Here is a 26,753-nt window from a genome sequence, read left to right on the forward strand (position 1 = left end):
TTGCTGTCAGGATACAGATTGCATAAATATTAAAAAAAAAAAGACCTGTTAGAAAAGATAAAGTGAGCAAATTGTCTGTCATAATTCTCTATCACTGTTTCGACTTCCTGGTTCAGCTCTGAATTACTGTAGGGTGCAATGTTTCAACCCGAGCGTATTATTTTCAAGCTAATAAAAACACTTTGGAAGCTTTAGCAGAACTATGAAGAAGTAAAACAAATGTTGTGAGTTATAATTGTTTTATCTTTTGTTGTTCAGCAAGTATGGGTCCACTTAGGGTCATTAAATCGTTCATAGCTGTAAACAAGGTTAACCGTGTTCCCCTGCTGTTATTTCCTGTTACTTTTGGTTCAGACTCAAAGTGAGAAATAAAATCCCCAGTGAGTCTTTTTCTTTCCTCTCACCAGCAGCATTGTGTCATTGTCATAGAAGTAGCGAGAGCAGGGCCAGTGCTGCTCTACTGCTCTATCTTTGCGGCATGTGGTATGGCAGGTAGATGTTGCTATCACAGGCACCGGGTCTAACAATTTTTCTTCCTGAAACCTTTAGTTTGTGCACACAGAGTTTTCCTGTACAATAAGAGATTGTTGCAACATGTTGGAGGTGAACTCATGCTTGGCTTTACCTGCAAATAAAGCAGTATAGATATTCTGTCGATACTACTTTGCTGGTTCCACCTGCTTGTTGAAAACACTTGTTTCTTACCCTGTCTGACATTAGGTTAGTGACTTCCCATGTCATAGCCAAGCATTTGGAGAGTATAAGAAGATAAAACCAACATAATAATGATCTAACAGATTACGTCATGTGTAAACGTTTGAATGCATTATTAGTACTTTTAAATCTGACTCCTGGTTATCTGGCTTCAAGAGGAAGAACATTTTCTCAAGAAAATTTCTTGCTGAGGCACATTATTGATAGAAAGCAGAAAGTGTAGTGCAGGTCTCTCTAATCTGTTACCATTGGCAACATCTTCTCAAAGCAGATCAGAGACGAAGTCATTCTAATGCCTGCTGAGAACTCTTTCTAGGTCTCACCTGCCAAGAGTAAGCGGAACCTCACCGACGTCAACCTCTTTTCTCCCTCTTTTCTCCTCCAGCTCTCTGTGGGTGTGTGTAGGATGTTGTGTCAGGGCTAAAGCCCATCCCTCTCCCATGAGCCTGTGTGCCCACACACACACCTGGCGCCTCCACGCACACACCCGGCGGCCACGCACGCACAGCCGGCACTGACGCTGTGAACTGGACCCTCGGAGCCCAGCCGATCCCAGCCGAGCCAAGCGGAGCGGAGTCTAAACCAGTTGGAGCCTGAGGATGTCAACAGAGACAGAGCTACAACCAGCGGTCAGGCCCAGCAGCGTAAGACGGGACTCCAAGAGGAAAGGTTAGTGCAGCATCAAAGTCAGGAACAACTTTGAAGATATTACTGTTTACTCATCATTTAGCTGATGAGTAACTGAAAGGGTAATTTGGTTAATTCACTGATTACTCTGCAAGGAGAGAAAAAATCTTTTTCTCCTGTGACATGAAAGTAGTTTCGCATCACAAGAGAAATCCCTCATCATAGCAGCATTTTGACAATAAAGTCAAAAAAGCACAATGGAAGTGACTCAGCATGCACAGTACTGGCAGCCAAGTAACCACAGACTGTATATGAAAAGTAGACATAGCCCGAGGTTCTGAAAAGTAAGACCGTTGCGGAGGTGCTTTCAGTCTGCTTTCTCTCTAATCATCAGCAGTGGGTGACTTCTCTGGTTATAAAAAGAAGTCAGACAGTGTAGGATGTTTTTTTCTCCTTTGGGTTTGATTTAATACCTCAGTAGGCATTTACTTAGTGAGTTTTTAGCTGGTAGTTTTGAGTTTTATCCAATACACCATAATATGTGTTCTGGTCCTATTTAAAGTAAAATGTGGTAAAGCTGGGTATGGCATAAAGAATCTAGTGACTGATTGTTGCTATTATAAATTCTGTTGTCCGGAGTGTTTGGATCAGATCTGCCACCTGTCTGTTTTCAAATGCTCAACTTGAGATTTAAAAACAGGAATCCACAAAAAAACAGTGTATGACCTCAATGTGTCCCAGTACGGTGCCTGGTCCATGATTTATTTACAGTTAATAGCTGTAATATGATGAAGTTTTATTTTTTATTTTTTAAACAAAAACTAAGCTAGAATGCAGAAGAAGTGTGTGAAAAGTTAAGTACATCCCATCCATTTGTTAAACAAATGTCGTTGAGATCTGGACTTTGGCCACTACAACACATTTTTCATTTTTTGTTATAGATTTGCTAGTGTGCTTGTGTTCATTGTCTTGCTGCCAAATTTGAGCCGCCAGACAGATTTCGTCACACTTGACTTTAGAATAATTTGATATAAAGAGAAGTTCATGGTTTACTCTGAGGTGCCTGGGTCATATGGCTGTAAAACAAGCCCAGATCTTTACTTCTCCACCACAGTGCTTGACAGTAGGCATTTGTGCTGGTACGCTTCAGGTTTAATAAAAAGTGGTGCTGTGGATTATGGCAAGAGATCACTACCTCAGTTCAAAGGACATTGTTCCTGAGTCCATTCAGACGCAGCTTTTCCAATCTAAACCATGCTGCCATGCTCTTTTAGAGATAAGAGCCTTTTCCTGCCAACACTTCCAAACAAGCCATACTCATTCAGTCTTTTTCTAATTGTACTCTCATGAACTTTAATATTTAATATGCTCACTGAGGCATGTTTAGTCTGAGAAGTGGCTCTTGGGTTTTTGCAGTTTCTGTGAACATTGCATGTCTGACCTGGGAATGAATTTGCTGGGACGTCCAATCCTGGGAAGACTGGCAGCTGTCTTGAATGTTTTCCAGTTGTGAATTATCTTTCTCACTGTAGAATTGTGAACTTCACATTGTTTGGAAATGGCCTTATTACCTTTCACAGATTGATGTGGTGATGAAATTGCTTCACTAAGGTCATTACTGATGTCATTCCTTCTTTTTGTGTTGTGTTAACATACATCTGAATACTCCAGACCAGCAAACTGCCAAAGCCTCTGTTTTTATGGAGAGGATCACACTTGCTGATTATCAGTTAATGAGGTGCAGTTGGTTAGCAGTACTTTCTGTTTCCACAGGAATCAACAGACAAGAAAAAGTAAAGGGTGTACTTAGTTTTTCCACATGTGGCTTCTGCATTTTGGGTTCATTTCTGTGACATAAATAATGACATGATGCAATTTTGTTATGTGCTGTTTTTCATCTGAGGTTACATTTAAAAAAAAAAAGTAAGACCTGGGAAGGAACAGATGATTCATTTTATTATGCCCTGATATGTAAAATGTTAGAATTGAAAAAAGGTGACCTTTTAATCTCATATTACTGTATCAGATCATGAAGGCAAGACTACTCAGAATTTAATAAGTCACTACTTTTTAAAGTAGTACCTGCGGCCCTGACTAGAAATGATTGTTATACACACACTCATATACATGCAAACACAGCTTTGTGAGCTACTTTTTTTCTCTTTATTAATTGTGTCTTTGTGGATTAGGATACAGAATGCAGGGCTGCTGCCGTTCATAGTTAATTAACAGGTGGTGTAGCACAGTAGGCTTCCACTAAACAGGTGCGGGGATGTTGTGTTTGGTGAGAAGCAAAAATATCCAGGTGTGAAAAGCTCCAGAGGCAGGTAGCTAGCAGGTGTATGAGAGCAAGCCTGGGCGGTCTCAGAGCAGAGGTGATGCCAGGGGCCAGGCTGGCAGCCATCACCCAGCTGCTCGGTGCCACCTGCCCGACTGTAAGAGTGACGCCCAGCATTCTCTGAATAAGCATCTGATTGATGTAGCAAAAACTTTGGACGCCGTTGGGAATGACACTTAATGGATGCACGCAACTGCACAGAAACACACACTCGCTATCACCTGCAGCAGATGCCTCATTGCACATGGTGCGCCTGAGCCCCTGCAAACAAGCATTGGTTCCCCCATACACAGTGTATGAGGGAACACTGAATGCCTCTCATGTCCTATTTAGAAATAGTATTGTTCTGCTGCAATGGAGATCATGTTCATCATTCAGACTGCTCTCCATATTTGGAAGATGCGGACACACACACACTCACACACACACACACAAAGACACACACACTGGGACTGGGATTGAAGCCCAGAAGAGCATATGAGAGGGAAGATGAATGGTTTGCCTTCAGCATTGAGACTTAAGGGTTTTCACTTTCTTTCTCTCTCTCCCTCTCTCTCTTGCACACACGCACACACACACGCACGCACGCACACACACACACACACACACACACACACACACACACACACACACACACACACACACACACACACACACAGTTGTTCATATATCTCACCTTATAACTCGTCTCTATCAGTATGTCTCTCTTACAAATGGGATGTAGAATTTGCTCAGCCACAGACCTGTTGAGATTGGCTCGCATGCATTGGTTCATTCATCTCTCTTCTGATCTGGGTCTTTCTTCTAAACAGGCAGACACAAGCACACCCAATCTACACAAACAGACATGAACACACATACACACACACACACACTCTCAGCAGGGTGATGAAAGTCAAATGCAATCATATACCACACACAAGCAACGGGCGTGATTTTGGAATAGGAAACCTTAATGTGCTTCATGTGTAAGACCTGTGTTTATGCAGAACATATACATGGTTTTGTCCAGTCCTCTGGTTTCTGTCCCTCTGGAGTGGCTGAATTTGAATGAAAATAGATCCACAGAATAGATGCTTGTCATTAGGGTGTAAATAGTGGTTTTGTTGTAGTGAAAATCCCCGAAGGATAGTTCCTCACTCCTCTAATGTCCTTCCTCTCCCGTTCTCATCGTTCTTTCTCCCACTCCACAGACTCCTAAATGACCTTGTCCTGTATAAGTGAGACACAGAGCAGAGACTGATCATGAAGAGAGTGAGGAGTGAGTGAGACTAATGAGTCATTGCGAATGAGAGCTGTTTAATCTCGGGCCTTTGTTTCCGAGTTCTTCGGAGAAGAATGTAATGAAAAAGACTGTGGGACTGCTATGTGTCATACATTTATCACAGATGTTGTGTGATCGGTGCGTGGGTCTGTGCGCATGTGTTTTTTGTACAAGTGCAGTTGTGCTTCCATTGTTAGCTCAGGGGTCACTTTTCTAAGAGCTCTTTTCTGCCGTAGCAGAAGGTTTTATTGAATTACTATGACAGGGTAGAGATAACCTTTGATATTTAGCATTTACATGACCGTAGTGAAATAATTGCCAAGTTGTGATACTCTAACAGTAAATTAGTCAGTCTTATTGGTCAGACTTGATCCCTGAAGTAGACGTAATTGTCTTTATTAAGCCCTAATAAATCCAGAGAGATTGGATCTTTCCACCTCGCTATTTCCCCCTGATTTCTTTTTCCTATCGCCTCCCTCCTCTTCTGTTTGTATCACATTTTTGCACGCTGTTTATTTCCCTCTCTGCTGATTCCAACCTTGACGTTAAGGGGATGAGCAGACTCCAGTAGTATGCCAACGTTTTTTGTTTTTTTTAAGAAACTCATTTTGATATTCTTCATTATTAATAAAAGATGGAGTTGACAGTCTGCCAGTACAAACACTTTTATGTGAATGTCAAATTAGAACAGCAAGCCAATTTGACATTTGTGAAGAGCCAACAGCTGCAGACAGTTTTGTCTCCACTTTAAACTTTTACATTTCAGCGCCCACCTGCTAATGAAGTGTGATGTACCATTGCCTTACTCTGGAGAATCTTTGAATTGCATTTTCGCCTTTTACCGCAAATCATTCTGACATTACATCGCTGTAGCCTTTCAACAACGATGCAGTTGTGAAAAACGCAGTGCAGTTAAAATAATTACTGAATAGATTTAAGCTGTTAGTAAATGGGTACCGAATGCATGCTATGCTTTTGGTTCACCCACCAGAGGATCTAAAGTTTCTTGTCAAAACAAGAGTAGGTTGAGTCACTCGTATGGCATTGAAAAAAACAAATTGTCTGCATCGTTTATTCACAGTTGGTGGAGCATAAATTTTCATGTTGCCTCCTGCCTTTTGATAAAAGTAAATGGAAGAAAAACTTAAAATCTTAAAAACCCCTCTGGTTTTCTTTGAAGCTGGCGTTGTGCCCGTATTGTTGTTCCAACAAGTGTGGTCATTGTCGGATTCGTGAATGAACGTTTGCGGCTTGTCAAATGTTGCTAAATTGTTACTGTCATTCTTAAGCTTGTCTTTCAAAAGCAGTCGCATTGGCAGGTAACCATCAATCATTTGGATGATTTGATTGTGCCTCGTTTCTTAACCGCTACATGTAAACATTACAAAACTGACTTTTATACAGAGTTTTGTCATTTTCATTTTGCGGTATTGCATTCATAACGTTATCAAATGCTCAAATAAAACATCGACTAGTGCATGTCTGTCTTTCCTAATGCGACATCAAATATGAATACAAGTTATAATAACTTCCGCCGCTGTCAACACTCGCAGGCATCACAACTTTTGAAAAATCACGATTCTCCCACAATGGGATGTGGCTGGATGTGTGGGAGGGTGTTTCTACAGTGTAGCTGGCAGCCACTGGCATGAAAAGAGTGGTTAAGGGTTATAGCTGTGCAGCTGTTAGCCTTTGTGTTAGTGTGTGTGGATTGTGTGGGTGTGTGTTTGCTTGTCTCTGGTGTGCGATTAGCAAACACATTATCTTCTTCGTGTGGATATTATGCACACATCCAGTCTATCTGGCACAATCACCGCAGCCATTTACTCTAACATCTTTCCCTGGGGAATCTTAGAGCACAAACAACGGCATTTTGAGTGTGTGTGTGTGTGTGTGTGCCTTCTATGAGAGGTAATCAGATCTGTTCCCTCCAATCAGACAGAGATTGAATTGAATTGGCTGTCTGCTGTTGTGGTTGTCATTGGAGGCCAATAGTGAATACTTGGGGATATAAGACAAATAAAACAACACTCACTTTCACATAGTGACACACACTTCGCAAACATGGCCTTTCTCTCAGTTTGCACTAAAACTATATTTAGAGGTAATTGCCTCTTCTATCTCCTCTCCTGTCATCCCCTCTCATCATTTTATCCCTGGAAAACGTGTGCTCTATTTATCCATCCACTTTTTTCCTCCCTATAATAACTTAAGAGGGGCACTAAGGGTGGTGAGATGTGATCTGTTTTTTCCCCAAGCAGGTGTCTCATTCCTCTCAGCAAAGCCACATCCTCTAACTGTGCAGCAGCTTCAATGATACGCTCTTCTGCCCTTATTCCTGAGTGTTCAAAAAGCTTCATCCAAGGTTTAAGATGTGACCACACCAAATTAGCATTCAGAATGCCTGACTCAGAAAGAAAATTACATATCGGTAAAAGCCTTTTATTTGCTTTCCTGAGTCTTGGACTGTGTGTGTGTGTGTGGCTGCAGGAGCTTGTGATCCTCACAGTATGTTCAGCTTAGTCCTCTCCTCCACACAAGTTGGTGTGGCTTTGCTCACCGCATCACTAACTACTGTCTCCATAGCAACAGTTTGCTCCCTGCTCATAATTTGCACAAAAGGAAAATGTCCCAATGTCGCACAGGCTCTAATAGAGGCCGATAGTCTCACCCTGCTGTGCTGGTCTAAGGACTGTGTGCTGAAAGGTTTGGTAGGCTGCTGTTTTCTATTTCCATTTTCATAACGCAGTTTGTTTAAGGCTCATTTAAGAGACATGCTGTAAAATATAGCTAAATCTATGCTGTAAATTATTACTTTGTTTGAAAAACTCAATCACTTCATTCTCTTGTAGGGGTTATAAGTGAGCTAAAGGTTTGCTATGGAGTTTTTGACCTTTTATTGTTGCACAGCAGCGTGTTTGTGTCCCCGTGTTGTTTGTCTTTGACTTTCTGCACACTCCATCAAACCAGATAATCAACTATCCTGAGAGTAATTTCGCATTATTCCACTGATCAACTGGTGGTGGTATACGGCAAGACACGCGCCACATCAGCAGCTAACACAGGGTTGAAGACAAGCAGATGTAAAGAATATGGGTTTGAAAAATCTGTTTTGCCAATTTTATTTTAAGAAGGTGCATGTACATGTAATCCTCTTACAGTGTGTTTCTGCTAACACTGTATGTCATTTTGTCTCTCTAAAGGAAATTTAAGAGAACAAGTGTTGTCACATTTATTATTTTCATTTTGATTTGCACTGAAAGACAAAACAACCTTGGAGATATGGCTAAAATCTCTCTTCAGCTCAACTTGCAGGTTGTCTGGTGTACCAGTTTGGTAGTGTATTCACTTCTGCTGGTTAAGATGTTTTAGTTACAGTGATATCATCTAAACTGGTCGAGCTGGGTAAGTTTTTCAGTTTTTTACAACTAAATAGCTTGGGGAACTATGCATTGTTTTTTTTTCTGCATAATTTATCACTTTGTGCACTTTTCATTCCATTAATGTTTCTTTTGAAGCACATTTTTCAAGCCAAGGTGCAGCACGACAAAGCCCTATCAACATGGAAAAAAAGCCCCTTTCTTATAGGCCATTCCTTTGTAACAGTTTCCTAGTAGACTTTCCTGGCTGTGGTTGTGCAGGTAATCCTGTTTATACATTTCCTGCTTCATTATATGTGTGTTAGTTCTATCCTACATTCCCATTGGTTATTGCTTTAATTGCATATTCACCTCAGAGTTGGCATTTGATACTTTGTTACCCACCAGCTTTATATTATGAGCAGTTTTTACTCCTGTCTCTACAGGTAGCTAGATTTCAACATCCAATGCTCTCTGGTGCCACATCACTACTAGTCTCTTACTGTTTGCAATTTCATTAAGTATATACTCCTGGATAATACGAAGTGCAATTGAAACATTTAAATCCCCGTGTACACGAAGCATGCAAATTTAATATCTTGTCACAGAAGAGACTGAAATTTGTGTGATCAGATGATCTGATACATGTGAAGTTTAATGCTAGCAGATGCATACTTTCTAACTACACAGTCGCTGCATTTTTTTTTTTTTTAGATCTCTCCTTACATGTTTCTTTGTTGTTAATGTATCTGACAAAAAATAGAAACTTTAAATTTCCTTTTTGTTTCTACTGTTTTAGCTGGAAAAACATGTCATTTAGTTTTAAAAAAGAGAAGAAATCTTCTTTTACTTAAAAGAGTTGACGACAACGTGAGGAGATTACACACGGTAATAGAAACAATCTAACAGATGGGAGAACTTCCTCTCCTTTTTCAGGCTGAATAATGTTTGCCAGTCTTCTTTTACTCTCTCTTCCAGGACCCTGGCTGAGAGAATTAAAGGAGAGGGTTCATTAAGCAAGATGCAACACAGAAAAGTAGAGAGGGGAAGGACAGCAACTTCAAGTGATTCCATATTTTGGCGGATATATCACAGGGAGGAGAGAAGGCTTTGTTCTAGCACCCTCATTTTGGCATGAAAGGAAGACTGCTGTGTTTTGAGGAGTTACCTGTGTTTCCTAATGCTTTGAAAGCAGTAGCGACAGTCACACACATACACACACACACACACAGATGTTCACAATCCTACAAACACGCCTCCTGTTCAAACAGAATACAGAATTTAATGCAGACATATTATTAAAATTTGGGCTATAATGGTTGTATTGATGTATATCAACTTGAAATGCTCCCAGAAATTGCACTACAACATGTAAAAATAGAATATAAGCTCTGGCGGACTTGGTTCTATGGTCTTAAAGGGTTAAGAAACAAGTAGTTTTCCCACTTTTCACTCAGATTTGTCTTTTAGTGCTTGAACTCACTGACCTGTGTGTGCGTGTCTGTGTGTGTGTTTTCACGAAAGGGACAAGGAGAACAACAATGGCAAAAAAGTAAGTGGTGCCTTCTCTATTTCTTCTGATAACAGGAGGTATTTTGTGGAGGCTCATAGTGCAGGACTTTGGAGAGCTACCTGTTCTTCTGCAGCAGGATGTGAACATTTCTGCACTCGTGGAATCGACTGCGTGTGTATTAGCGGCTGCTGAGGTGCATTCGTTAAAGCACTCTGTGGGTGGAACAGCTTCAACATCTCACATGACAGGGTGCTAGCTGCATGTTTACACACACCAACCCCTGATACACAGATATCAGAAAACATACATGCACGTTCACAGACACAGTTACATACACACACACTCATGCACATTTACAGGTTCCCCATGTTCCCCTTTGCTTGCGAGAACAATTACCTTCTAATTACTGCCAGAGAGAGAAAAGAGCTTGACTACCAAGATTTCTAGATATACACAGGACTGCTTGGATAGTTGGGAAAAGAGATTGAGATATGGGAAGGAAAAAGACTCATAGCCTCATGTTAGTTTAGGTATCATATTAATTCATAACAGGGAGAAAATAGAGAAGGTTGAGGTGAAAATGAACGGTAAGGAAAATCTTTGAGAACTTCTCATCAGCATAGTAAGTACATAGAGTTGAATGCTTTTTAGGATTACAAACAGTGTTGGGGAGTAACGGAATACATGTACCGCCGTTACGTATTTAAAATACAAAATATGAGTAACTCTATTCCGTTACAGTTACCGTTTAAAAAGGTGGTATTTAGAATACAGTTACTTTGTTGAAATAAATGGATTACACAGCGGTACTTTCCTGTTTCATATTGTCGCGGGTCAGGCCTGTTTGGGTTTTGTTTGACAGCTACGTTCTGTTGTTCCAGGTGGAAGCGTTACGGTTGCCATGGTTACAGGGTGACGCTCTCTCTCTGCGTGTTTCCTGGGTGAGAGAGCGCCTTTTTGTTGTTGTTGTGCTAAGCTAATAGGCAGAATGCTACAGGTATAGCTCTAAAGAATGTAGCATCATAGGCAGTGTAGTCCGTGCTGCAGGGAGAATGGACTGCCATACACGTTATGTGTCTGTGAGCGAGGGAGGGAGAAAAAGGAAAAGTACGAGCTGTCATCGAGCAGAAACGGGAGCTGGAAGCATGTAAATATAATAATAACCACTGCAACCAAGAAGAGTGCCTGACGAGCCCAGTTGTAAGTAAGCTATTAAGACTCGACTGTACACTGTGTTCGTGTTTTCCTCCAAAAACAATAAGTTCCATTGGAGCAGCCTTTCAACGCCTCTCTCTGTCTCTTGCTAGCAAAGTTGACCCAGACAACAAAGTAAAGCTAGTTTTCGGCTACGAGCCAGAACCCACCGTATTAGCCAGAGGTCCCTTTACTACGGTTCGGAGCCGCGGACCTTCAGTAACAGTAGTAAATCATAGCAATAGTACATTCATGTAGTTGTAAACAGCATGATAATATATTAAGTAATCCAAAGTATTCAGAATATGTTACTCTCATTGAGTAATGTAACGGAATACGTTACAGAATACATTTTGGGGCATGTATTCTGTAATCTGTAATGGAATACATTTTAAAAGTAACCTTCCCAACACTGATTACAAATAACCTAAAACACAGGTTTGTCAGTAAGCATGCAATCATCCTGACAAGATTGTGAACATAGAGGCGAGACCAGTGCTGCTTTTGCTATTTTTTAGTGTATTAAAAGCTTTCCTGGATTTTTGCTTTAGTAGCAAGCGAGTGTAAAAACTGAGCATACCATAGTTTCCGGTAGGAAACAAAGTCAAGCTGGGACAGTCCCAGTAGATGAGGTGATGTCAGTGCCTGTCCATTTTTCCTGATCATATAATGTCCAGATAGTATTTCTAATAAAGTAAAATTAAATATTTATATAACACCTTTTGAAACCGGGTTTACAAAGTGCTTTGACACATTACTACATTCAAACAGAAAGTGAGAGATAATAAACTGAATTAAAACTAAGTAATGTTAAAGAAGTTAATACGTAAAAAAAAAACCAACATTGTCATGAAAAATCGAAAACACAAATTGTCACAAAACGAATTTCTCAAGAAAAGAGAATGAATAATACACCGTTAATTAGAAAACAATAAGAGATGACAAAAACAGAGTAACATGGAGAAGGACAAAAACAAGAGACATCACATGAGAGCAAATTTATAAGATGTTTTTTTAGAAGAGATTTGAAGGACATCACGGCTAATAGTTGATACTCCTGTATGCAACTCAACTCTTCCTTCCACGTCTCTCTCATTCTGCGGGAAGTAAGAGTCTTATGTTGATTATATCATCTTGAGTGAAACTAACTGTAGTCAGGTAGATGCATTTACAATGTGGCGATCGTGGCTCAAGAGTTGGGAGTTCGCCTTGTAATCGGAAGGTTGCCAGTTCGAGCCCTGGCTTGGACAGTCTTGGTCGTTGTGTCCTTGGGCAAGACACTTCACCCGTTGCCTACTGGTGGTGGTCAGAGGGCCCGGTGGCGCCAGTGTCCGGCAGCCTCGCCTCTGGCAGTGCGCCCCAGGGTGGCTGTGGCTACAATGTAGCTTGCCATCACCAGTGTGTGAATGTGTGTGTGAATGGGTGGATGACAGGTTGTGTAAAGCGCTATACAAATACAGGCCATTTACCATTTATAAAAAGCTCAATGGTCAAGCAAATAAAAAAGAAGTAATATTTTAGTCCAAGGACGGTGCGTTCAGATAAAAGAAAACACTTCTTAACAACCCAAACACTGTGTGATAGAATTAAGAACTATGGTTACAAAATAATATTTTACAGAAGTATTTTCTAGTCAATAAATAATCCTTTTTTTATTTATAGCAACAGCAAGCAGTCAAAAGACACTAGTCATTAGACACTACCAATGAAATGCTTATGTCAAAGCTGCCATCAATATAGTTTTTGTTTTTTATCTATGTTATTTCAAATTTACTGCAAAGCACATCATTATTTGTTTTTAATAAGATGCAAAATTGCAGTAATTTACTTGAATTCTTAAATAGAAAAACTGAAACTTTTGCGGCTGAATGTTCTACTAGACTTCTCAGAGAAGTCCAGTGTCTTGGTTCAAATATAGATAAAATATAAATTCAATTGAGTTCAATTTAGTTGCTTTTGATAGATTTCTAAAAAAAACAATTTGTGGTCTAATAAATTTGATAAATTCAGCAATATGCTTTCATGTTATAGAAATGATGATAGGGGAAATATGGGATTACCTCATTATACCAACCCCTACAGAAGTAAATACAGCAGATTTAAATGATCTTCAAAAATTAAATAAGTAAACTTACCATAAATGTGTCTATAAAGTGTGCCATAAAAATACGATTTTATCTGAAGAAGGTCTCATGTGTCTTTCCCAACTGTCACCATACAATCGAGTCAAAACTTTTTTCTGTTTGCTTTTCCAACAGTCACCTTGACAGAAGGTGTGATTGTCTGACTGTGTGAGTGCCTGTGAGACGGTAATGGGCAATGTGCTCCGTCTGTCCCTAACTTATTTTTCAGCTCTAATTTGTTCTGTGTTTTCTCCCAGCGAGGATGGCTGGATGCCTCAGGACACATGTGCAGCAACACACATGCGCAGGGAGCTCAGGTCTCTGACTGCGTCCCTGTCATCCAGGTGGGTGGGAGAGAGGTGAGAGTGGGGGAAAGGAAGCACAAAACAGACCTTGAAAAAAGGAATTCAGATAAAAGGGGGGGAAAGACACCGCTCTACCTGTTTAATCTTATTTGCTCCCTCTGAAATCTCCTTTCATGATTGTGGTTCATAGTCAACAGGTGAGCAGCAGCTCTCTTCAAGAATGGATGCTAAGTTAGTCACACTGATTACACAAATCAGTCTTATCAAGATCATTCGCAACACGAACGGTTCAAAGAAGCAACTTTATTTGGCAGACACAGTCTCAGTCGTGTTGGAAATAGCACCGAAAAATGTACATGAGCAAAAGCGCAGCGCTCGTTTATTTGATTGAGTGGCCGCAGTGCTTCATCATCTCATTTTACAGCTGCTACTTCACTTCAGCTACTATGGTTGTGTTTTTGTAGCGTGCGCTTATGTGCACACTCAGTCAAGTGTGAGCTTTTGTGTGCCAAATCAATCTGCCAAAATTAAGCATGGAGCTGAAGGGGAAACTTGTTGTTTTCTTGGCACATACTGTTTTGTGGATTTAAAAGAGTCTGTCTGCGATTGGGAATGAGTGAGCGCTTCATCTGAACAAGTCTCTGATAGGTAAGGAAAGCACAAAACCCCACACGTGTTGACACAAACGCACACAGACATTCAGCGGCAGGGTTTAGAAGCAGGATTAATTGGAGAGTAACTGCTGGGTTCCCTCATGTGCTGTTGAGTGTTTGTTGGGAACCATCCCAGCTGCAGTTAAGAGCCTCTGGGTGCTTCTTCATCTGGAGCACAGTGAATCAAGCTCCACACTTTACCAGCCACTGCAAACAATGCTGGCCTTATAAAAGTAAATGGGTGATAGTGGCAACAACATTTGTGTAGCTAATTAATTTCCGAGCAATATCAGATGACATGATGCCCAAAAAACTTCCTCTTACAGTAAGAAATCAAATAAAGTCTTGAGTTCACTTTTCTTTGCTATTGAGGTGCCGCATCTCTCCCATATTCTTACTCAGTGGTCTCAAACTAATAGCCTCTGTCTCTAACGTCTAATGAAATTAATGAACTAGACAGTTATGCCTTATTGGCCTTACACTTAAAACCTTTCCACTCATTGTCAGTCTTAAGCCTGGATGATCAGAATGTTTTTGAATGAAAATCTGCACTGCTGAGGAGAGCCCTGCATACATCTGTGACAGGCCTGGATACATGAGAATGTATCTGCATTAGGGCTGCCACAAACGATTATTTTGATAGTCGACTAGTCACCGATTATTTTTGCAATTAGTCGACTAATCAGATCATGCATCCATTGGACATAAAACGTACAGCTTATTGCACCAGCATGCATTTGCTCTCATATAACTATCATTAGCTTACAGCTTTAAGTGTTTATGGTATGTGCTAACTAAAAATAAAGACAAGATGATAGTTTATTAAATTTTAATGAAATTTGCAGATTATTTCGGTGAAGTTTAATAAACTCCTTGCTATCTAAAATATAACAGGACACCGGAGTACATTCTCGAGCATCTCACACTTCTGATAATCAGTTGTCTTCCTGACGTTTATTCAGCTGTGTAAAAACTATAACTTTAATCTCAGCCTAACTGATTTACTCAGGAACAAATAAAATACTAAAAAAAAGCCAAACAATAACATTTTATCTACGTGGCTTATATATATCTAACCTGAGTAGCGAAAGACGGCAGTGGGTTTGAAAACGATTTGCTGGGAGTCCGGTGTTCTCACGGGCTCTAGTGGAGCAGGTGGGTAAAAGACGTCTCTGAAAACGTCGGAGCGCTTTTGAAAATATGTGGTGTCTTGATAAACTGAGCAGATATTTGAGGTTTACACAGCTACATTCTCGCCTGAAAATATGTTAAACGTTTATTTTGTGACCCAGAAAGAATAATAAGAGTAATATTAAAACTAACTAGCTGCCGCCATTGTTGGAAACTGAGCTGGGCTGCGCTATGAATTCTGGGACACAGCTTCTTCTTCTTCTTTGGTGTTTAACGACAGCTGGCATCCTTGTACATGCAGTGCTGCCAACTTCTGTTTCAGTCCGTTATTACACTCTTAAATCCTACTACATATTCCTGCGTCTTTGGTGATCTTACAAAGCTTCAAACGACGCGTCGACTATTAAATCAGTCGTTGACGATTTTGATAGTCGACGTAATCGTGAATAGTCGACTAATCGTGGCAGCCCTACCTAGAAGATAGACAGTTAGGCAACTTGTAAACAAACCCACAGGTAATCTGGCTGTGGTCCACTTAGACCGTGTGCACTTAAGAAGCTTTGATTGCACACAGTTTGTCTGATGAGGATTCAGTATCATGATTTTGGTGCATTGCATTGGGTTTATATGGTGTTGTTATTACAGTAGATGATCCGTGTTGTCTTGAACCTGTCAGACTTCATTCTAGCTATGATTTCTAAATCCAGACAGTCGCTCTGGTAAGTAAAATGTCATCATAATTGAAATGAGTGACAGCCAAAACTACAAAAAAATCAGTAATAACCTGATTTGCCAGGAAGAAAGACGTTGGCAAATATTTAAGTAAATAAGATTTCAATATGTCACCCATGTAAAGAGGTGGAATTACGCAGAGACTAAGAAGGGTTGGGAGAAGAGGTGAAAAAGGGGAAGACGGGGATGGACGGGCGCACAGGAGGCGAAAGGTTACAGTTGCCAGGGGCGATGCTAGGGGCTTTCCTGAAGGGCTAGACGCACTGTACCAGCAGTCACCTGCCATCTATCACATGTGAAAGTTTGTGTGTGTGTGTGAGTCAGGGAGGTTCTGCCTGTCATATCGCTCTAATCCTGACTGACATTTATCCAATGGAGGCTTCGCTCATTCATCCATCCATCACGTTTTTCCATCCTTTGCTCTTCGCTTTATGTCCTTCCCTCCCTCTCTGCTTGTTGCTTCAGACAGACAGTTATGAACAAACCCTGCATACCAAGTGCTACCGCAAACGCACACGTACACTCGATACGCAGGGCTTGACTGTAGCTTAAAAACTTGAATTCCAGATATTGCGATAGCAGCGTAGCTCTGCAGCGTAGTTTGCACAGATCGGAGAAAAGATTGCATGTTTTTGTGTGTTTGTTGACCTGTGGAGCAGCCGTGATTGATGTTCCAAAAGATTCTTTCATTAGTGTTATGGTATGGTAGGTGGGATGCGTGTGAGCGTGAGTCTGTAAGTGCTTTGTGTGCGAGTGTGAGGCAGGCACACGAGTTTGCGTTTGTGTGTCTGTGGAGCAGCCGTGACAGATGAAATGGAAGATTCTTTCATTAGTTGTGTTTGAAGCTCAGCAGGGTCACAGAAACAGCGGACATTTAATTACAGCAGACTGAATGCTTCCCCCGCTGACTGACACACACACACACACACACACACACAGATGCATACACACAGACAGGCACGCACACACACACAGAGGGAGGTCTTTCACGGAACATGCTCCCAAAAGGTAATATTATAAACCACTCAGCAGGAGTGGTAACCCTGGACCCTCTCTACCTTTTCCTTTCTTTTTTCCCATCTTGACTTTATTTCAACTTTTCTCTCTCTCTCGCTCTCTGTCTATCTCACTCTCTCACTCGTCCTTTCATTGTGAGCTAAGTATAGCAGCAGTAATGGTGATGGATGCAGATGGAGCAAGCATGTCTTAAATGTCAAGCTCAAATGAAAATCACTGTTCCAGTGAGAGAGTCGTGTGGACACAACCAGTGTTATTTAACTCTCATACATATAAATACACACAGATGAAGTCCTACACGGTGTGGACTGCTATAACAATGAACAAATGGATCCTCAGAAGGGCATAAAAAGTAAAATCAAATGATACAGTATCTGACAAAACAGTCTAAATTAAGATAAAATACCAAATTGTGTTTTTCACTAAATCCTCTCACCGAAACATTAAAATCAAGTTTATTTGGTTTATAATTAAATGAATAAAGTTGCTCTAATTGTATGATATAAAACTCATCTGAATCCCTTTTTATTTTTCCTTTAAGGGCTTTAAAATTGGCTAAATCATCTTAATATTCACTATGAGCTTGTTTCCGGCTCTTCATTAAATCTACTTAGAGATTACATTGAGGAATACTTAAACTCGAGCTTTTGCTGCAGTGCTACCTTTTTCTTTGATAAGTGATTTATATTCTTGATCTTGACCCCACTTTCTCTGTCAGGAAACACACATGCTACATTTTTTTTAGGATTCAGTGATTTTTGTGAACATGCCATGAAGTGGGAATATTGTGGATGTTTTCTAAATTGCGCTTTATGGATTTCACATTCAGCCTGGTGTACTTGGTTTCCTACCAGTGCAAACGCTTTTGCTTACTGGAATTGAAGGTTTGGATTAGAGGTGTTACAAATCTGAAACTGTGACCAAAATCACGACACAAACAAGTACAAGGGTGTCGGGCCTTGTTAGAGCATGTCAGTCTGTAAAAATTGTTTGTTCATGGGTCAGTTGTGATCAAGTAATTAGTCCTGTAGTAAAAAGAATGTGTTTTTATTTCACTCTGTTATTTTTCCCCTCTAAAAAAATAATTGTATTAATCAAACCTCAGCTTCAGAGAGTTGTTAGTTTGTTGCACAGTGAAGAAAGGTTGTTGACACTTTTTGAGATCTGGAGCGATTTTTTTTGTGAATGTTTCCTGACAGACAGCTCATGCAGTATGTTTCATGTCATTGTCACAGTGAGAAGAGATGATGTGGAACTAGTGGTTGTGTAAATCTGGGGGTTGCCATCACACTACCAGAGTATTATTGTCAACATACTTATATGAGTGTGTGTGTGTGTGTGTGTGTGCGCGCTCATTTTACAGCATCGTTTCATATTTAATGAATGTCTCCAAAATGAACATCTCCTTGTTGAACAACACAGTCCTGCAGAGGTTTAGTCACTTACTTTGATGTCAGATATGCTGAGACGTGACACAATAGAGAGAGCTGCTCTCTCTTCCTCTCCCCAAAATAAGGACTGATATTCTTCGGCTCTTTTGTCTCTTAGGACTTTGAGACAGACAGTCGTGATTTACTCCAAGTAGCAGTGTGACTGAGTGTGTCTGTTCAATGATTCAGAGGTATGAGTTCATCTGCAGTCTTTGAGTGTGTCTCTCTGTATGTGTATGTTATTTTTTTTTATCAATGGAAAATAGGGTGTAAGTGGAGGTTTTTTCCTTTCTTGTAGTTTGTCAAGTTTTCTTCCCATAGGATGAGGCTTCTTAGACAAATTAATATTCACAAAATAATCTGTGGCAGCCTTGGACGTTTCTATTTGAGGTTTTAACAAAGCAGGGTTATTAATACAAAGGCTAACCGACCATCGTGTGATAACGAGGCCTTATATTGAATTGTCCTCAAATACTTTCCAACTTGTTAAATCATTTTAAATGTGACTGAATTCAGTTGATTCAAATGCAGATTTACAAAATACTCGTGTTTGCTTGTTTTCGCGTGAGGGCACACGAACAAAGTCGTGGGAGGTTTGCGTTGCACAAAAATGATTCAATAGCTGCACGTAACGTGATGGTCTTAAAAGGGCACATTTCTCTTATGCTGCAATGCTGTAGGGACTCAGTGTGAATGGAGGGAGTGTGAAAGAAAGACGAAAAGAGGAGTGGGACCTCTCCATCACTCCGGCTGTGACCTTCCAAGAGTCACGCTCTTATAGAGTACAGAACTAATGCCTCAATATATTATCTGAATATGCTGCATTATCATTATGCCTCTCTCTCTCACGATCACTCTCGAAGTCTCGCATGTACACACTCAAAAACAGAACACGGAGACATGCAGAGATGCTCTGGCGTTTGTCTGTACAACTTTTGGTGCGTGCGTGCACGCTGCGGGTCAGAGAAATAGAAACTGAGAGGAAGAAAGAGTGAGAGAGTATGACACAAAAGAGTTTGTCCTCATGAGTAACTGTTCTCCCTCCCTCTCTCTGTGCTCTGTATTGTGTGTAAAGAGGTTTGGAGGAGATAACACAGAGACTTCCTGGACAAGAGCAAGGTCAACACATGCACGCCATCGCTGACACTTACTAATACATGCGCACAGTGCTGGCAATCTGGTACACAGTAGCAAGTGAGAAGAGATGAGGGACTGCTGGAGACTGGGGAGATAAGGAGAAAATGTCACGCCATTATTTTGTATGAGAAAATGGCCAAAGATGTGAACAGTTTCGTCTAATCCTGCCAAACACTGAGCGTCAATGAGTGTACTGCCCATTATCATTCATATGATGCCACAGTTCAGTGCATGTGATCTGAGTTAGTTTTGGACATTAGTGGTTTTGAACTATACTGTAGTTGGGTTATTTTTTTTTTTTTCACTGTTGAAGTATTCTGGGGTTTGTGTGATTGATGATCCTGAGGTAATAGCACTGGTCCGAGGTAGATTGAGGTCCTTGACTTGAAGATGTACTGTAGACTGCAAAGTGAGTGTGTGTGTGTGTGTCTGCAGGGCAGGATCGCAGCGAGACATCTCTCATCAGGCGTTTTAAGGGCGATGGCGTCCGCTACAAGGCCAAGCTCATTGGCCTGGACGAGGTTACCGCCGCCCGTGGAGACAAACTCTGCCAGGACTCGATGATGAAGCTCAAGGTAAGAAGAGTCTTTCTCCTCCTCTTGATCCGTCTCAAATTACAAATTAACTGCACCATTTTAAACTCGCCGTTAAAACAAACTTTCCGCGGTAGTTGCGAGCAATTAAAAAAAACTAGAGGACGTCAACACCCAGAATTAATGTTATATTACAGCCTGCAGCTGCATGAAGTTCTGTGACCCACAAAAGACATCAGTTGCCAGCTTCATGCATATTCTGAAGTTCAACATTTAAATATGCATGTTTTGTTCATCAGAGCATTACTGCGCTTTTGACGGTGTGCGCATGCATATCGAGTTTGTTGCCGTCTTTCTATGCAAATTGCTATAAGCGAGAAGTTGAATAGGAAGGATAGAAAATGGGGTTGTTATCATTTATAGGGATGACGATGATCAGTGCAAGAGGAAGTAAAGGAGGTTAGCCATATGGATGAGAAGGGGATTGGGATGAATGTCTCATTTGCAAGGACGGAAACAATTAGAGGGAGGGGTAGACAGATGGGGCAGTTAGCAGCGAGGAGATGGCATATAGGAGGGGAATCATTTGGACGATAGGTGAAAGAGAGACATGAGTGAGGATGAAGATGAAGAAAAATAGGCCATTTTCTATTCAGGCCTAATGAACGACCTTGTTTTCTGAAATAATTGATTGCAGAATTATGAAAAACAGGCTTTGAAATTCTGTTACATAAAAAGTGTTGAAATTTTTCCCCAAGAAGTCGCATCTTTAAACAAAACCTAGATTTTGCATCTTGTCTCTACAAATGTATGCTGAAAGAGTTTGAAAACGCTGTCGGAGTGAAGAGTGCCTCATTCATTATTAATTTCCCTTTAAATCATATTGCAGGAGATATTTGAATTGAGAAAATTACATTTACGCTTTGTTTACGTGTAGTGAAAACTCTATCCAGCGGAGACCCGTAAGGGTGAGAAGAGGACCGACAGCTCATTGATCAAACAGCTTCCCTCCTCCTCATTTATTCAGACAGAAAATCCATCAACTCCTTTTCTCTGATCTCTCCACCTTTTCTTTCATACTGCTCCTCCCTTTTCTATCCGGAATCTGTCGTTTTTGTGATCCTGCTTCGCTCCTGTCTTCTTTTTGTGACTCGCCTATGCAAATGGTGACGAGGTGAAAATGGAGAGAAACTTAAACCTTTACACATACTTACAGCTATAAATAATCAGTATGTCGTTTGACTGTATGCTGAGTGCATCGTAGCAGTTGTACTGTGTTAAAAGCACGTTCCCAAAGCTTTTAAACAAGTTATATAAATTAAGTTGTTCCATTCCGCAGCAAGCTATTTTTAAGCAAAGCAACTTTTTATTATTAAAGAAAAACTATCGTAATATTTCTGACATTCTCAATAAACTAGTAATTGATATCGATCTCCTTTCACATCATCCCTAGTCTTTTTGTAGAAAGAATGCATGGTGCCCTGGTACACAATATAGATATGGATGAGAATGAATGAGAAACCTGCCACAAATAATTTAAAGATTACAAGTTGATGCCAGTATATGAAACTTATTGCTGATTTTTTAAACACATAGTTATTACCTTTATTGACAGCTGTTGGCAACTGCGTGTACATTTCTATACTGCTTCTGACATGGTTGTATGGATTGTGTTTCTGTGTGTGTCTGTGTGTGTGCATCCTCAGGGAATAGCTGCAGCAGCACGGTCTAAAGGAGAACACAAACAGAAGGTGTTCCTGACCGTTTCCTTTGGAGGGATCAAAATCTTTGATGAGAAGTCAGGGGTAAGTTCTGAAGCAAATTTGATTCTCTTTACTTGTGGGTCTGTGTTTGTGTGTGTGTTTGTGTGTTCGTGCACTTGTGTTTCATCTATTAATGAGGCATCTCCATAAGAGGGAGGGGCCCCCGGGGAAATCAGGAGGCCCTAATTGAAACCCTGAGAACAAGGCCTCAGTAGATGAGAGAACATGGCCGTCCCATTGTCTTCCTGTGTGCAAACAGCAACTACACTGGTTTTATATTATGCCCCAGGATTAGGCATTTTCCATCTTACATGGCTGCTTTTTTGGTTAACCGATATGATCTGTCCAGACTTCATCGACCGTTTTCAATCAATCCCCTGGTTTATTTTTTAGCTCTGTTTACTGTCTGTTAACTGACCCTGACTCTCCCTCTATCACTTAATTTGCTAGGCGTTTTTCCCAGTGGCTGATAAGATCTAAGACTTACTTAAATCCATGCAAAAAAGCAATAAAACAAGAAGTGTAATATTGAATTTACTGGCAAGTACCCACAACCCGTAGATATATTTGGAGCAGACGCAAGTAGAGAAGAAGATTAATGTAGTTATAGAAAGGCCAGTGTGTAGGATTTAGTGGCTTCTAGTGGAGGTTTGCATTGGGACAAATTTAATGGACCTTCCTTCCTCTTGCTTCCCAGCTCAAATCTACTTAACGTTGCACATAACGGATTCCTTGGAAGTGCATACAAAAACATAGTTGCAGGTTGTTATAATTAAATTATAATTATGACTACCATATTCCATCTATGGTAATAGGTAATGCCTATAACCTACACAGGGTTCTTTAAATGCCATTGCAGTGTAAATATGATTGTAAATCAGGGAAAATGACCAGGCTTGTTTAGGATTATTTAATTGGTGTTATTTAGGCTCAAACCTGTGGTACCTGTCATTGTATCCTTAATCAAGAACTATATTATCTACCTTTCCAAGAATATGGGTCCTCTGGTGACTAAAGTGGCCTTTTCCCCCTGTTTTCTGTGTCTAATAATGTAGAATTAATAATAATAATGGATTGGATTTATATAGCGCTTTACAATGCCACTATTCATTCACTCTCACATTCACACACTGCTGGAGGCAGCTACAGTTGTAGCCACAGCTGCCCTGGGGCAGACTGACAGAAGCGAGGCTGCAATATCGCGCCATCGGCCCCTCTGGCCAACACCAGTAGGCGGTAGGGTAAAGTGTCTTGCCTAACAACGACCAGGACAGAGAGCCCAGGGATTGAACCGGCGACCTTACGGTTATAGATGTGCTTCCCAACCCCCTGAGCCACGGTCTTCCCTGTTACTTCCCTGTTACTTCCCTGTTACTTCCCTGTTACTTCCCTGTTACTTCCCTGTTACTTCCCTGTTACTTCCCTGTTACTTCCCTGTTACTTCCCTGTTACCTCCCTGTTACCTCCCTGTTACTTCCCTGTTACTTCCCTGTTACTTCCCTGTTAACTCTTTACCCCTTGAAAGCCTACTAGGAGTAACCCATAAAGAAGTTTCTCTCATATTGCATCAGAAGTTAATGAGGCTGGTGTCTGCCCTTGGAAAAACAGGAAAACTATTCCAGTGGTTGTCAAACCACATCCTTTTTGATATTTATTTATGTTTTTGTTAAGGGTCCAGAGGAAGTAATCAAATATTGCCTTTATGTGGGAAAAGAGTTAAATTCTATAAACGTGTAAAAGTCTGTCCAACGAATTAATGTTGTTATTTTGAGGTGTTTGGCTGAGTTGTGCTGCAGCAATTCTTTCCGTGTGTTTGTTTTTATATTCATCTTGGCAGCTGCAGAAAAATAGGCTTATTTTTTAAACATAATACAGCAACTGTTTTTTGATGTGTACATATGCAGCGTGAGCTGTCTGTTTCACTGTCTGGCTCTGAGTGTGTCTGATTGTGAATGTAGACTGGTTTAGATAGAATATAAAGCTCGCCGCTCCATACCGAGCTTTAGTGGTTGACACGGTAAGCCTAAGATTTACACTTTGTCGGGAGCCGGAATGAGCTGACACTGTATGTGTGTGTACCCAGCAGTGATTCAAAAGTACCTTGTATTAGACAGGCAAGACTCAGTAAACAACGACCACCCACGTGGCAGCCATGTTGAATACAAGCACATTCAATCCTTTGTACCTCTTCTTATAACACTCATAATCCTTCTCGTATTTCTCTTCTTGATGGCTCAAAATTTAGACACTGAAGGATAACAAGAGCTAAATAGAAAAGTGAGTGATAGATGCAGAAGTAGAGAGCTAGAGTTGTAGAGGAGAATAAGCAAGAAAAGTCCAAGGGGAAGGAGGAGGGAAAAAAAAGGATGTGAAAAAGATAAATAGAGGAAGCGTGTGATAGAGGAGCAGAAGCAGACTGAAACAGAGTTAGAGGGATAGGTGGAGAATCAGTAAGCATATGTCAAAGTAAAGCTCTCTACAGGGAGACCTTGTCCTCTGTCTCTGCACATTAATATTAACTATAGAGATATGCTGTCCTTACTATCAGCCCTTCAACCACTCCTAATGGCAAAGGAGGGAGGGAGAGAGGGAGACGGGAAGAAAGAGAGAATGACTCTGCTGAGGTTCAGGGATCTTGACAGTCTCATTCCCCTCCTGCGCATCAGTCAGCCAGATGGGTGGATGGATGTATGGGTGAACGAATGGATGGATGGCCTCTCTCTTGGAGTAGGGAAGGTCGTGCAGGATGGAGGGAGGTGGTGCTTGAGATGGAGGAGAATAAGAGGGGAGACATTAATCTAACAGAGGGCAGGCCAGCATGCCTCTCTTCCTGTCAGCCTCTCACTTAAAACACACACATGTGCATATACATAGAGACACTTGTGCATTACTACCCTCTTCAACCCCTTTGGCCAAGTCTCAGAAAGGGGACAATACCAAGGCAGATGAAAAACTAGCATGAGTGAATCGCTGAAATGGTTAGTTTGCACGCTGCTCCTCAGAGAGATCAGAAAGATCAACTTTTCTGCCAGTAGAAAAGACCACAAACAACTGGTGTCAAGACAATTCAATACATTTCATTTGGGTCTTCTCAGATATATTGTCACTGAATGCAGACAAGGACCTACCTAATTTATAGTATTATTTGGTTGGTGGGGCTAGAGGAATGAAACGAGCTGAAATTAGAGACGGCTATAGGATGAGCCTTGGGGAGAGGGGGGGGGGGCTGTGAATTAAGCAGTGCTTGTTTTCAATGAACAAGTTTCATCATTAATTGTTTTACACTAAGGATGAGAAAAGGTGCCAAATAGGGGATACAGGAATGTCATTTTGACATTCCTTGGGCAAGACACTTCACCTACCGCCTACTGGTGATGGCCAGAGGGGCCGATGGCGCAATATGGCAGCCTTGCTTCTGTCAGTCTGCCCCAGGGCAGCTGTGGCTACAACTGTAGCTTGCCTTCACCAGTGTGTGAATGTGAGAGTGAATGAATAGTGGCATTGTAAAGCGCTTTGAGGGGTCCCGAAAAGCGCCATATAAATGCAATCCATTATTATTATTATCAAAATTTGTATTAAACCCCAACTATCTATGAACATGTGCTGACTGATGTGTGACAAATCCAACCGTCATCGCAACTGTGGTAACAGTTTTACACATAATTTATTTGATATGACAAAGACTGTTTTATTTCATTCAGATGTAGCCCAAGTGGCAATGGCATCAACAGGGTCATGGTGAAGCTGGAGGTGAGAGGTGGGGTGCTCCCTAGACAGGTCACTTCTTTTTAGGTTTTAATACGAAAATAGACCTATAGCCTTGTAATGTTACCAAACATAAGCTGGTATTCGATGATTTTTAAGCATGCGGTAAGAAAACTGCTCCATAGGCAAAAAAACAGGAAGGTTGTGAGCACCAATTGGAATTCTGTGCAAACGAACTTGGCCCATTTTACATTGGAGGGTTAGAACAAGTTATAGGTCAGTCTGTGCCTAAGAAATCAAACAGATCTGATGTTTATCACGAACATCTTGGTATGCAACCATCTTTCCCCACTGTTGCCTTAAAACCTTGTCAGTGTGGTTAAAGAGCAAACAGGTCTGATAAAGCAATTTCTGTGTCTCTGAACTCTATTTTCCAACAGCTCTGGCATCTGTTTGTCAAACACAACTCAGCCTTTTCACATCCAGACTCTTTCACGTGGAAGTTGAACATTGTCTGCGTAAATGGTCCTTGACTTCTTGTTGGAGAGGAGCCAGGTGGTCAAAACGTAACTACAAACTAATTCACCATTAAGAATGAGGCCAAACAAGAGTGCATGTTATCCTCACTCGTGCATTCGTTGTACACAAATGCAAAGTTAGCAAGACTCAGCAGGAGCCACAATGGAAAATAAGCCGGGTTGAAAATAAACTGGACTCATGCTTTAAGCTGTCATTGATATGCCACCAGCTATATCACGCATCCACCATCCTTCTGTACTGATTTATCTTTGTGTTTGGCACAAATACCCTACATTTGTGCTAAACATATACATAACATTTACATAATAATATATTCAACGAGTGGGCTCCTATTTATAAATGTCACAATGAATCTATTCAAAACAAGCATTCAGACAGAAAATCACATTTGTTATATCATCATCATCCCTCTTTTCCTTCTACAATTAAAATTTAAATACATTTATTTTATGTTTGATGTTCAGATGCTTTTCCAAAACCCATAATAAATGTAGCTGATTAAAAACAAATATTTAAAAGAAACATAAACCACCAGTGATAATCAAAATTTCTGAAATTCCAAGTATGCAATTATTTTTCATCTGACGGAAACTCTTTTTATTTAAAGCAGTGGACTCTCTTGATCCACAGTGTAGAGGTGGGCACAGGACGCTGCTTTTCATTTTTTAATCAAAT

The 26,753-nt window shown here is 40.7% G+C and overlaps 1 protein-coding gene across 9 annotated transcripts in view; it reads left to right on the plus strand.

Moving 5' to 3' along the window:
* Positions 1 to 26,753, plus strand: part of dab1a (DAB adaptor protein 1a) — a 233,661-nt gene that overhangs the window by 179,031 nt on the left and 27,877 nt on the right. For all 9 annotated transcript variants that reach the window (XM_085152580.1, XM_085152585.1, XM_085152584.1 and 6 more), the window contains 3 exons: positions 1,100 to 1,383; positions 19,973 to 20,112; positions 21,777 to 21,875. In XM_085152580.1, coding sequence (XP_085008706.1) covers positions 1,314 to 1,383; positions 19,973 to 20,112; positions 21,777 to 21,875 — 309 coding nt within the window. In that variant the 5' untranslated portion in view covers positions 1,100 to 1,313. The remainder of the gene's footprint in view (positions 1 to 1,099; positions 1,384 to 19,972; positions 20,113 to 21,776; positions 21,876 to 26,753) is intronic.

This window comes from Neolamprologus multifasciatus, chromosome 23 (assembly GCF_963576455.1).
Source record: "Neolamprologus multifasciatus chromosome 23, fNeoMul1.2, whole genome shotgun sequence".
In the NCBI taxonomy this organism is placed as follows: Eukaryota; Metazoa; Chordata; class Actinopteri; order Cichliformes; family Cichlidae; genus Neolamprologus; species Neolamprologus multifasciatus.